Raw genomic sequence first — 13,971 nt, 5'->3', positions numbered from 1 at the left:
AAGCTCCACTTCACTCTTACCTCAGGGCCTCCTTCCTTGTGCCTGATATGGTGTGTACTACTCAGCCTCTCCAACAGCTCAACTTCCTCCCACAGCTCCTGACAGGTACACCCGCCTAACTGGGAGGCTTTTAACTAGTTTCAGCCAGCCTCTGATTGGCTTCAGGTGTCCAATCAACCTAGCATTCTCCCTGCCTTCTGGAAAGTTCTTAATTGGCACCAGGTGTCTTAATTGACCTGGAGCAGCTGCCATTTCACTTATCCTGGTACCAGGGATTTGTTTAGCCTGGAGCTAATCTATCTATCTCCCACTACTTTTCTATAGCCATCTGGCCTTGCCCCATCACAATATTAAATATTGTTTTGTATTTGTAGCTCATTTCATTGGATGAGCTAAGCATTTTAAAAACCAAGCATGAGTTGATCCTCAGCACATGAGGTAAGCACTGTGCTCATTTTAATAAGGAAACTGAAGCACCAGAAGTTACGTGACTTGCCCAAAATGATAAGATCTCTGGCCAAGTTACTGAAAGAGCAGCTAGGTTGTGATCCACATTCCTGTGCCACAAAATATTACCTCCCCATTTGCAGATGCTTTCTGCATAGTTTTTTTTCTGCATAAGAAGGAAATCCACCAGTTGATAGCTGCAGTAGATATTGAATAGCTCTCTCCATTTGCAGTGAAAGTTGGCATGCCAAATGCCTTTCAAAGAATTAACTAACAAGGATGACTTCCAAGAACATCTGACAGTCATTCTGGGAACACTTTATTTACAGCATGTATCAACCTAAGCTGCAAGATCAAGACTCTCCATTATCTACTTGGGAGCAGCATGAAACTGCCATAATATCAATGATCTAAAACAGCTTGGTCAATAGAAGGCTGTTTGGATACTTAAAGGAAAATAAATTCACTCTTAAAGAAGCAGGAGCAACACACTAGAAACCAGGTTTTAAACTACTAAGGATTCCACCAATGGCAATGTTGGAACAATGTTATTTTACAATGGTACCATGTTATTTTATCTGAAGAGTCTTGAGCTGGTAGTAGCACAGTGTTGCATAGTACTATAGCATTACAATGCCCCCATGACTTTTGCAAAAATATGATGGCAAAACATACAGAATTACACCCAGCACTCCTTAAACCAATGTAAGGCCTATCATAAAGATCCTTTGTTAGAGTTTTAGGGAAATTGTCTATTTGGGACCACACACAAAAAATCCATTGTATACTGAGGTGAACATCTACTGATCCTCTTCTTATAAGCAAAATGGCACCACTCAGATAAAGACTTATGATTAGGTAAAATAAATCATGTACACACTCATCTCTGCTGCTTCCTTTATCATTTCTGTTCTTCCAGCTGTGATATTCGCACTTGACAACTGATTGCATCAAGGGAACAACGTTATTTACAAGTTCAGAGCAACAAGTCCTATTTTTATTTTGATTGCTGCCTGTGATGTACACTGAAGTGTGCCTTAAGTCAGGGATTCTCAACCTTTTCCTTTCTGAGACCAACTTGCTATAAAAAACTGCAGGGCCCAACCAGGCTGAGCACTGGGCTTCAGCCCAGCCGGAGTGGAGGAGGAACCGGGTGGGGGCTCGCGAACCCCTTGAAACTGGCTTCATTAAGTGACCATCCTAGGGAACAGCAAAGTACACTACTTGTTGGCTGGAAATATGGTGATATGTGGGAATGATTCTGATGTTACATTTTCATTGTACCCTTTATTCTGAACAATCCAAGAGGGTTGTTTTATTATTTTTATTAAAAAAAAAAGATGTAGGAACTCCTACAATAAGCAAGGAATGCATCATCGAACATGGAAATACAGCAGTCTGACAATAGCAACACTTAACAGTTTAGGGCACAATGGGAAAAATACCATGTCCAATGCAAGCTGGAGAGGAAGTTCAGGGAGGCAACAAGTAATTATAACATAGTTTTAAATTTGGCTAGGACATCAGTGTTAAACTCCATACTTTTATGGGAAGAGATCCTAACAACAAATGAATGCTTCACTTTGGTTGGTTGTTTGCAATCAGTGAATTAACTGGTAATACTGTGCCTGGAACTCTGACCATTTTCTGATATATGGTTGGTGCTATGCTTTAAAAGCAGGGCAATTATATTTCTGTAATAATCCATATATTTTACATTTCATTTCTCCAAGAAAACTTACAGTCACTTTATGCATAGCTTAAAAAAAAAACTTCAGGACTAATTTACTCTGCTAGCAAAAATACTAAAAAAAGTAAGTAAACTTGTAAATTAAGTTTGTGTATATATATGTATACACACACACACGTATAAAATTTTAAATAATGTCTCTATATACTTAGTATTTTATTTATTTGCAGAATATTCCCTTGAACAACCAGTTAAGCATCTTTACAATTAACTTACTAGGGGTCATGCCGCATCCGTCATCCAAAAAGCACAACATAAATCCCCCTGGCAGCTTGTCATTATCCACTGGAAAAAAAGAGAAAAACCTGTTAGTAATAAATGTAGAAACTAATTTGCTGGTTAGGGAGATTGTGACCTAACAACCCCTCTAGTCACATCCTTCACACGACTGTAATAATCTTTGCACAATATACGTCTTGTGAGGTATCATATGAAAACTAATAACTGACTGATCATTAATATTCTTGTGTGCTGTATGCATGCGGTGTGTATTAAGAGATATGGATATATGCTGGAATTATGACTAATGTGCATTTATGGCATGCCAGGGGGAATTGGTAAACAGACCTGCCCCAAACAAAGGAATATATATTTTATTCTCTGACTAGCCTGATTGTCAGGCAAAGATGACAAAGGTCCATTTTTATGTTTTAGGTAAACAAAAATCTATTAAGATAACAAGTGGGGGAAGAAAGAGCATGGCGCTTCCTTCGCCACCAGACTCCATGTTGCCTTCCTCACAACTTGAATAAACTTTTGAGGGGTAACCCTCAGAAGAAATAATTTCAAATGTTTACTGGTGTATAAAGACATAGGGGTCTAAATCTCAAGTGATAAGCAACTGAATCAACTGACTGTATACAATATTATTGTATTATAAAAATGTATAAAGGGAGGTCTTTTCCAAAAGCTAATGACACCCTAGTAAGTAATATCATGGTGAAATGTATTATTATATGGGGAAATATGGATACTTCATAATATTATGCTTTAAAGTCTGTGGCCAAACAGGGAGAAGCAGGTTCCCTCCCAGACAGGAAAGAAGGCAGCTATTACCTGTATCCTATGTAAATTAAGTATTGTGGGATCAAAATAATGGATGCCCCACTTCCATACAGGGAATGAAGCCCACAGGAAGGAAAACACAGTGTGAGGTCCTCCTGCCTCTTGAAACAAGAACTCAACTTAAGCAAGGACAGAAGCCATCTTTGGCATTCATCACTGCACAGACAAGGGAACAGAGTGCTTACAAGCTGAGAAAGATGGGTCCTTCCACCAAAGAGGGGGGCGGGGAGCTTGAAGTCTCTGGAAACTGAATATAGGTGAGAAGCCATCTTGGAAGAAAGGTTGTACCTTGCTAGATTAAGATTTAAATGCATGTTTTCACTTTTATTTGCTCGTACCCTCTAACTTTATTCCTTTTACTTGGCATCACTTAACCCATGCCCTACTGTTAAGAAATTTGTTTTATTTTTACTATAAAAAAACCTCAGTGCTATGTATAAATGGAAGGGTGTATTTATCGCAGTTAAGTTTATAAACTGTGATGTGCTTTTGTGTTTTAGAGGAACAAAAAAACCTTATTTCTTTGAACTATCCAGAAAAGGGCTGGACATTAGAGAGTACATGGTTTCAGGAAAACTCAGGACTGGGAGTATGCTGGGGTCACCTTGCTGACTGTGACCAAGGCTGGTGGAAGCCAGCATGAGGTACTGCTGACGTCAAAACTGCTGAATTAGGGCTGCCTACGACACAGACACTCAGGGTGTGACTTGCACACTTGGAGGCTGGTTGTGAGTATCTCAGTTAGGAGCTATAGTAGCAAAGCATTGTAAGGCACAGGGTTGCAGGACAAGTGGTGACACAACCCCTCACTGGTCTGGATTGCCTGTCGATCCCCGTAACTGATACCCAAAGCTCACACAAGTCATTTTTCAGTAAAGAAGAGAAATGATACAATGACAAACTGTTGTTTTACTATACTTCTAATTTTCTGTAATTTAAACCCAGTGGTTGGAAAGCATTAATATATTTTATTCTTTGTGTTCTAAGTTCTGCAAAAAAGCAACTTGTCAAGACACCACTTTCCAACCTGACTTAACTAAAGAAAGAGAGCTGTGCAAGTCTTGATGTCTGTTCAATATCTCAGCTGGAGGTCTCAGAGGCATGTAAAGTGAATGATGCAACTTGAAAAACAGGTAGAAACCAGCATGAGACATCTCAGCATCCCATAAGGGAAGCTATATGGTGGGAATCTGGCTAGCGTGAAGCTCATTGGGGCAAAGGGATTAGGCCAGCTCTACTCCAGCTTTCAGTGGGATTAGCTGGCCAAACAATACAAATGTCAGTGAGAGTTCAGCTTTGCAAAATAGATGTTTCACCAGAATAAAATGAGAAAAAAAAAAAGAGGAGAAACAGTGAATTTTTTTAGCTACTTCTACATCTCCAGTGAACAGCCCTGCTGAAAATACTAAAACCTGATTTTACAAGAAAGATGAAATACTTCTGCATTCCTTTGTTCATTGATGCCAGCAACAATACTCTTATGCACGCAGAAGCATTATACATTCTGTACCCCAGCCATTGAAAGCAATAGTTAAAGACAGTTAAACAAGCCTCCTAAAAGGCAACATCCATTTATTTGTGGGATGATTGCCCAAGGAAAATGGAAACCCCCATCACCTGATATTTCCAAAGCCAAATTTTCAACTACCATGATAGCGTGCAGACAGACACCTGCAACTAAGGAATCAGATGCAGCCCAATGCCCTCTTGATATGCTTCTTGCTGACAACTGGCATCACCCTCTTTAACAATTTGTTTATGGCACTTACCAGTAAATATGTCCAGTCTGGTGGCTCCTGCATCTCTGAAAACAAGAGTACAAAATTACCTTCCTCTGAACACAGAGGGGAAAAAAAGGAGAATACGTTTGACTAATAAAGCTGGACCAATTCTTCACCAGGCTCATATGCTTGTATGTTTCCCCATCCCCTACTCTTCTTCTATTTTGTCTTTAGATTGTAAGTTCTTACAGGGAAAGATGGTGTCTTTTCTACATGTGTATAGCAGCACCCTTTGGCTGTACCAACACCATACGTCGAGTCATTGGAAAGACAGTAACAAGCCCTCTGCTAACAGTTGCTGCTGAAGTATCTGAGACGTTGCAGTAATCCATTACACTTAAAGCAATATTTATCTCATACTATACAGTGTGGTAACTTAGTAGAGGATAACATGTTACTGCCAGTGTTTGTAGACTTAAAGTTATTAACTGGCAGTCAAGAAAGTTATATCCATTTGAAACTGCAAATAAAAGTTAGATTCAAAGTGGAGAAAAGTCACTCCCCCCTTTAGAACCCAATACTGCATTCTTTGCCTACCCAAATCTTTTGCCTCCAATGAGAGCTGAAGTAGTATAAGGAATCCAGAATTATGCCCTTACTTGCCTGCAAAGTTCCAGGAGCAGGTTGTTAGATTTCTCCTATAAAGAGAGATAGCTGTCTCCCCTGCCCCAGGTTACCAGGCAAGATTGCAATGCTACTGACTCTTCCAAGGAAAACAAAGATCCCTGAACTCAAGCCTAAGCAAAAAGTTTTGGATTTCACTGTGAATAAGTCATCAACTGGACTGGGACAAAATCATTCCTCAAAGAGATGTAATTTTAACTTCAAAGCCATTTGTATCCATTTGTAGCAAGCTACAAGGATACTGAAGGGCCCACAGCAGATAAAAATGGCCAAGAGCAACGACGCTCACGTGTCCCTCTCAAGCTTTATAGAATTCAGTTGTCTTTCAAAGTAAAAAAAAGCCTGAAGCAAGGCCTTAATGTAACATTTGTATTGTTTACTACAACCCTCCAGGAGACACGATGTTCCTTGGCCTTTACCCAAGCTATTTAGTTCACATACATATTGGAGAAAGCGGTCATGTCAGCAGCTAAGGTTGATACCAAAAGAGACAATAAGAGGATTAAGAAGTAGCAAGTTATAGATTGGAAGCTCTTTCAGAAGAAAGGAAGCCAAGAGTGCTAGTGAGGCATGGGGAAGGTCAGGAAGCTTAAACAAGTCAGTGACAGTTAAGAAAAAGCCATTAAATGTTCCTGATATTTATATACAACAATCATGATTCTCATATTACTATCCATGATTTGTTTCAAACCCAAACACTCCAATGAAGGTAGGTCAGAGACTCAGAGCACCAGCTAATGGGATTCTTGGTGACATAACGTCTACCATAGAAAAGAAGGCATGATCTGAAGATTAAGTGCCTTAAATGTTGATAGTTTGTCAGTTACTCACCTATTTCTATTAACACCTCAGAGGTACTGATCTGGAAGAAATTCCACATTTCAGACCAAAATGGCTAATAATGGATTTTTAGAGAGAGTTAGTTTGGCATCAAACACCCATTTCCTGTCAAAGTTACCTCCTCTTATCTGATCCTCTAATGAAGTGATACAGTTGAATTTGTCACAAATCTTTTGATAGCATCTCACTGATGGCAGAGATAAGATTCAAATTTCACTGCCGGGTCATGTAGGAGAATTATGCCAGTATGAAACCAACTTTACAGGGATCAGAAGTCTGCAGTAGCAAAGGGAACAGACAAATATTGGCCCAATAACTTTTCTGTACTCTTCCCAATATCCAGGTGCAATCCCGCTTTAACTGCTTCACTGTTCTTAGCAATTGTCCCACATATAATCTTCAAGAGACTAGATGCAATGCAAAATATCCATGGAAAGTTAGTTTTTCTACAAGTACAAGAGAACTTGATTAATCCTTTAACTCACATGCAAAATAAAATGGTCAACTCTATTTACTAGGAAGGATTTAATAGAGTTCCTAAGGCTTCATATTACTAAAAATACTAGAAACATTTATTAAATGCTATGGAGAATCATAAAGAACTAAAACTTACCTGCACTAGTCATGTCAATCAACCAAGCATATTTTGTGATGCGTCATTCCTTGCTTGTCATGTGCCTTTACCTAATGACTAGCTGGCAAAATTCATTCATCAGAAACATATCTCCCAAACTTTCATTTTAACTAGCAAAATTCTATTGCACAGTTTGAAAGGACATGTCAAGATTTTTCTTCGTACTTCAAGAGTTATTCTTACTGGATTTAGCCTAATGAGTCTAACCAAGCAGCTATCTTTTCTATTTTAAAAATGTTTCATAACAGAAACAGGGTCTGACATTCTAGTTCTTGCCACGTGGAGATAATAGGAAAACTGTGCATTGAAAACTGGTAGTATTTAAACAGAACTGAACCGGTAGCACACTGAAGACCTAGCATTATCCTGGGAGCTATTTTATTTTTAGCTAAAATCAAAGTTACTAAATTAAAGAAAAGTTTAAAAATTCAATTTCTCCATGTTTGAGTATTTTGGCACAAACTACAAAAACCAGCTTTGCATTATGAAATACTTTCCCAGTTAGTGAGTCATGCACAGTGTGACTAATCATTTTGCGTATTTTGAAAGAGTTAGACCTATTTAAAACAACTAAACTCTTAAAACGAAGCTGTATGTGTGCACAATAAAAATGTTTTAGTCAGCTGACACTTTGGGGTCCCTACAGCGAGCAAAACTACAGCCAATCACAAGTATCTCTTCAGAGTGTGTTGGACAGCCACTCCCAAGACCTGAGCTCAGTCAACATGAACTGGCAGATGTGCCCTAGGGGATAGGGCATATTGGAAACACTCTATATTATGAGAAGGGGGAGCACGAAGTAAAGAAAAAGGGGAAGCGGTACAAAGAAAGCAGATGAATGGGTACAGAAATGCCTGAAATGCCGCATCTGTGCCGCTGTCCACACTAGACATGCTGCAGTTGTGCTGCTGTCACACTTCGGTGTAGACATTAACTGAAGTGATGGAAGGGATTCTCCCATCGGTCTAGTTAATCCACCACCCCAAAGGGGTGGTAGCTAGGTCAACAGGAGAATTCTTCCATCAAGCCTAGCACGGTCAACTCTAGGGGGTAAGCCGCTTAACTACATCATTCAGGGGCATGGGTTTTTCACACCCCTGAGCGATACAGCTGTCAATTTAATTTTTGAGTACAGACCTGGCCTCAGCATATGTAACACCACCCCAGCATTAACCCACTTGAGAGAGAACACGTATGCAGTGAGGCCTACGCAACAGGCCTGCAGTCAAATCCTCTTTAACACACCTAAGTTTGAACTTACTTGTTTTTGTCACCTTATATGCAGTCTTTGCACCCAAGCCGTCAAACACTGAGCATAGTATTTGCTACTCTGAAATAATAAGCATCACACTTAGTTTTCAGAATCAGGCCTTTTATGATTACATGCAATCATTAAAGTTACCACGATTTGCTAGTGAGACACACTGTAGGCCTGATATTTGAGGGACCAGCCTTACGAAATGCTCAGTGACCTCAAATTCCAGTGAGGGCACCCGGCCTCTCAGGATCAGTGCTTTAAAATGCTTCACAACTTCAATTAATGAAGAACAATTAAAACTGAAGTAGGACAAGTACTGTTTCACTGGGATCATGTTCCACGGTACACTTGTATGTAATTTAGGCCATGTCTACGATACAGCACTGACACTAGGAGGCTATTCTGAGATAGACATACTGGAAAAATATTTGTAGCATAGACAAGGTGTCAGGCAATCCTGAAAATGACTTGATCACTTCCACCTGTGGAAACATTTTCCCACCTCTCACTGGCAGAGTCAGCCTTGCTAAACATTTAACCCCATAAATAATAGAACTTGGGTCCTACAAGCATAATATTTACCGGGCGTTGTCAATCAGTTCAGCAATCGCTCCAAAGAGAAAGTCATGAGTGGTGCTAAAATAAAGGTAAAAGTTGGTTAAAACCTACAAGCAATTGGTAATACCAAATCAAGCATCTGTGTATTATGGAATCTACATAAGGAATATGTTCAGTTCCTGAAACACATGAAATTGTATAAAAGCAGATTTTAAGTTGAGATTCAAATACACACATATTATTAAAAAGAAAAAAGAAAAGGAGTACTTGTGGCACCTTAGAGACTAACCAGTTTATCTGAGCATGAGCTTTCGTGAGCTACAGCTCACTTCATCGGATGCATAGCATATCGTGGAAACTAAAGTGATCATCTAAAGTGATCATCAAGGAGGGCCATTTCCAGCACAAATCCAGGTTTTCTCACCCTTCCCCCCCTCCCACAGACACACATACAAACTCACTCTCCTGCTGGTAATAGCCCATCCCTCTTTGAAACCTCTCTTTATAATGCGCATGATAATCAAGGTGGGTCATTTCCAGCACTAATCCAGGTGTTCTCACCCCCCCCCACCCCCGTGTCTGGGGGGGGGGGGGGAAGGGTGAGAAAACCTGGATTTGTGCTGGAAATGGCCCTCCTTGATGATCACTTTAGATAAGCTGTTACCAGCAGGAGAGTGGGGTGGGAGGAAGTTTTGTTTCATGGTCTCTGTGTGTATATAATGTCTTCTGCAGTTTCCACGATATGCTATGCATCCGATGAAGTGAGCTGTAGCTCACGAAAGCTCATGCTCAAATAAACTGGTTAGTCTCTAAGGTGCCACAAGTACTCCTTTTCTTTTTTCTTTTTACGAATACAGACTAACACAGCTGTTACTCTGAAACACATATTATTGTGAAGGTTAGTGGTAAAGATTTCTAAAAACTGAATATGCAGGCAGAATGTGCTGGTCACTCTGCACTTTAACCTGTTATGTATATTGCATTCTCTAATTATGTGTGTTACACAACATAACATTTTCACTACCCTAATGGTGAAGCAGTTAAAAGAGCTTGTTTTCTGTTAGGATATAAGCAAAAAAAAAAAAAAAAAAAAAGTACACTATTGATTTTTTTTAAAGTTGGTAGAAAAAGCTAATTTCATTTTGTGGCACTGGCAAGTAGCAATACAAGCTCCCTGTGATGCTATGACCTATTAAACTATATAGACATCAATACTCTTGAGCCTAGTTCTGGTCTCACAACAATATCTCTCCATTTTCTATTCTATCTCCTCCAGGACTGAGGATTCAGTTTCATATTTTCAGAGAGTTCAAGGTCAGCACAGACCACTAGATCATCTAGGCCAGTGGATTTCAACCTATGGTCTGCAGACCCCTGGGGGGTGGGGTGTAGACTATGTCTAAGATTCCCAAAGGAGTCCGCACCTCCATTCAAAATTTTTTAGGGACCCACCAATGAAAAAAAGGATGAAAACACTGATTTAGGCTGACTTCCTGTATATCACAGACCATTAAATTACACCACATATCACACAATATGCCCAATAACTTTAGTTAAACTAAGCACTTTAGTCCTCAAGCATCTAAACTGTTCTGTGCCATAAGTAGAGAACAGGAGAGACTGGGGTGCTACCTATGCCAAAGACCCCTGCAATGGCAAGGAACTGATTAGATGAGATATGTCTAGATAATCCCAGGAGCAATCTATTCCCCTTGTTGCAGAGGAAGGTGAAAACCTCCAAGGTCCTTACCAATGTGACCCATAGATAGCAATCAGTCAGACCCTGATCATGTGATCAGGGTCCACCACCCAGACATCAAATACACAGGATTCCTTGTACCAGCTCAGGAGCACTAGACCCATTCATGGTCCTATCTCCAGCTGTGGCCAATCTGTGCGTCTGCCACCCCTCCTGCCCCAACAATACATCTGGCCAATTGTGCATCTGGGGATAAAAACGTGCACATAAGGATCAATTCATCCCATATTCAGCAACAGCAGGTGATTTAAGCTACAGGAGCTGGAGGATGGGAGCCAGATTAACAGAATGCCACCCCTTTGATTAACTGACTCAAAGGCAGGTGGCATTCTCCACAGAATTAGGGATTTAGCTCAACTGTGTTAATTACAACTGTGCTGTAAATCACACCAACAGCTGATAATGCCTACTGCTGCCTACAAGAATACTAACGGTGCTGTTCATGGTGCTCTAGTAACAGAACTTGTCAGACTTTTCATTTTAACACTGTATTTTCAAGTTTTATTATAGGGAAATATATGTATAAGAGAGACATTTTAGGTTAAAGCTTGTCCTCAAAATTCTATACTCTCAATGAAGAACTTTTGGCAGAGCATTATTCTAACGTTAAAAGAGCATCTGAAATTCAAGTATCGTTTATTTGTAAATCTCAAACTTCTGAGCTACAAAAATGAAACATGACAGCAACACAAGAAACTCTTGACAGAGGGTTTAAACTCTGCTCCTTCATGTAAGGAACAACATCCTTCAATTCCCACCCAAAAGGTTATTTAAGTGGTAATAAAAATAATTACTTCTTGTCCTAACTAAACTACTTTTACTTTGCACACATATTCCAGCAACTGTGCAGCCACACCAGTGCAAGCAGTAACGTAAGTGCTCGACTAGACAGAGCCCAAGCCCTTTTAGAAAGAGAGTTTTTTAAGCCACCTGAGCACTATGTACAACAGTGCTTATGTCATTGTTGGCACAAAGGCGGGAAAAATGTGTGTAGCATTTTCTAGCGAAGATGCAGCCCTGGACTCCAATAGGTCACTCTTACTTAACCCATTCAAGGGAGTACTAGAAAAGACTAGCTGCCAGCGTGTAACACTGTTGCCTATGTCTCAGCAAGATTAGAAGACAATAGTTAAGACAACAGCAGCCAGTCTACACTAGTTCGTGACCTGTGCTGATTCCGTCTCCTGCAGGCAGCAGCGATGGCTGCTACTGCCACTAGAGCTGCAGTGGTGGTGCAGTCGTGGGAGACAAAATACGCAGGAAAAGAAAGCACCTCAGATAGGAACACATCACAGGCTTCTTAACATTCTCCAGATTTCTTCAGCTTTTCGTGCAGAAAGACCAGCTAACTTTTCCTCCTCACAACCAACTTTTATTGAACTCTGAAAGCTACAGTCAAATGGACTGAGCATAGCTCTGGGAGTCAGAGGGGTATAGTTCTGTTACTAATTTAACTATGAAATTGATGTATGCCCCTTGGACAAGTCACTTAATCCAAATTACCTAAAATGCTTGCTATTTGCGTGCTTAGATGCTGGCAACTCCCCTTGCCTTCACTTACTGATGCTCGAAGCTTCAGGAAAAGAACAAAACTGCACCCCGGGGCAGAAAATTAAGTACCCAGAAGGAGCAAATGTTTTTGAAAATATACGCTTTAACCCTTGTGCCTCGGTTTCCCTACCTGAGAAATGACATACCTACCCTTTGAAAGCTCTTTGAGATCTACAGATCCAAGCGCTTTAGAAGCAGTCGTTGTTAACAGACTTGGTGGAGCCAGTAGAGGTTTATTTCAAAAGACCTTCCCTATGTTGTTGAGAGGGAATTGCCAGCGCTTGGGTAGGAACTGTTTTTTTCAACAACAGATGGAAAGGTCCCCTTGGAAAGCGAGGTGGACCGGGTGAGGGGCTTGGGCCGGAGGGGGAGTGGGGCGGGTTGAGTATTATCCTGCTAAGGAGAACAGACCATTTATTTGGGAGGGAAGCGTGGGTATGGCTCAGCAGCCCAAGCACACACCGAGGGGTGGCGGGGGGTACGGCCCCTTTCCGCTGCCTGAGCCTGGAAGCACAGGGCATATGCACCCACCCCGCTACCCCGCTGCTCGTGCCGTCTGCCACTGCTGCTGCCCCCACCCCCCAGCGCCGCGGTCTTCCCACCCGCAGTGCCCCGTGCTGCGGTGACCAGGGCGGGGGCGGGCACCAGGCACAGCACGCTCGCCGCGAAGAGCCACTCACGAGTTAGCGTGGAGATAGTCCAGCCTCAGCTCCGCCCTGCGCAGAGCCCCGTAGCGCCCGCCCGCGGCCATCGCCGCCCGAGCCCGCGCGGGTGGGACAGGCCGCCCCCCAGCGGCCGCACGGGGCTGGGACCGGGCGCTCGGGGCGGTGCCCTTGGTGCGCGGGAGGCGGCCCCTGGCGGCGGCAGCGCGTAACGCAACCGCAGCGCCGCCGCGAGGCGAAGGGAGCGGAGCGTTCTGCTCCAAGCGACCCCGCCCCTGGGGCAGGAGCCCGGGCCGAGCCGCGTTCTGCAAGCGAGAGACCGGCCAATTGCAATAGGAAAGGGGCAATCCACTGCTAAAGAGAGAGGGCGGAGCTGAACTCCACTCACACGCTTAGGGAGAGTGGGGGAGCTAATAAGGGGCAGGGGATGACCCAGGCAAACTGCCTCCCATGGGCACCTACAGAACCCCCCCACGACCCACTGCTTCAGCCCCTTGCATCCCCTAACCACCCAGAACCCTGCACGTCCCACCTCTCTCAGGCACCCACCAGCCTCCCTCTTGCAGCCTCAAACATCCTACAAAAGGCTTTTTTTCCCGCTCTCCTGGGGGTAAAAGCTCACCTTACATGATCACTCTGGTTACAGTGTGTATGGTAACACCCATTGTTTCATGTTCTCTGTGTATATAAATCTCCCCACTGTATTTTCCACTGTATGCATCTGATTAAGTGATCTGTAGCTCACGAAAGCTTATGCTCAAATAAATTTGTTAGTCTCTAAGGTGTCACAAGTCCTTCTCTTCTTCTCCCCTTAGTCCCTTGCATCCTTCCAGAACCCATCAGCTCTCCTCGGGCATTGATCACTCCCCGCCCTTTTACAGAGCCCCTGGCACCACCCATAACATAGTCTCCTGCACAAAGCCTCTGGCCCATCCTTCAGTCATGCAGCACTCATAATGCTGCCACAGAGCCTCTTTTTTCAGCCCCACTCGCAATTAATCTAGAATGCTTCAGCCTTAAATCTTGTCACAGTATACTTAAA

The 13,971-nt window shown here is 42.3% G+C and overlaps 1 protein-coding gene across 1 annotated transcript in view; it reads right to left on the bottom strand.

Annotated features, from left to right (window-relative positions):
• Nucleotides 1-13,018, bottom strand: part of MORC1 (MORC family CW-type zinc finger 1) — a 94,057-nt gene extending 81,039 nt beyond the window's left edge. The window contains exons 1-4 of the mRNA XM_074947128.1: nt 12,948-13,018; nt 8,982-9,035; nt 5,032-5,066; nt 2,414-2,482 (exon numbers count right to left, since the gene is read on the bottom strand). Of these exons, the coding sequence (XP_074803229.1) occupies nt 2,414-2,482; nt 5,032-5,066; nt 8,982-9,035; nt 12,948-13,018 (229 nt within the window). The remainder of the gene's footprint in view (nt 1-2,413; nt 2,483-5,031; nt 5,067-8,981; nt 9,036-12,947) is intronic.
• Between the last annotated feature and the right edge of the window lie 953 nt (nt 13,019-13,971).

The sequence above is a fragment of the Natator depressus genome, chromosome 1 (assembly GCF_965152275.1).
Source record: "Natator depressus isolate rNatDep1 chromosome 1, rNatDep2.hap1, whole genome shotgun sequence".
Lineage (NCBI taxonomy): Eukaryota > Metazoa > Chordata > Testudines > Cheloniidae > Natator > Natator depressus.
This window is presented reverse-complemented; position numbering and strand designations above follow the sequence as displayed.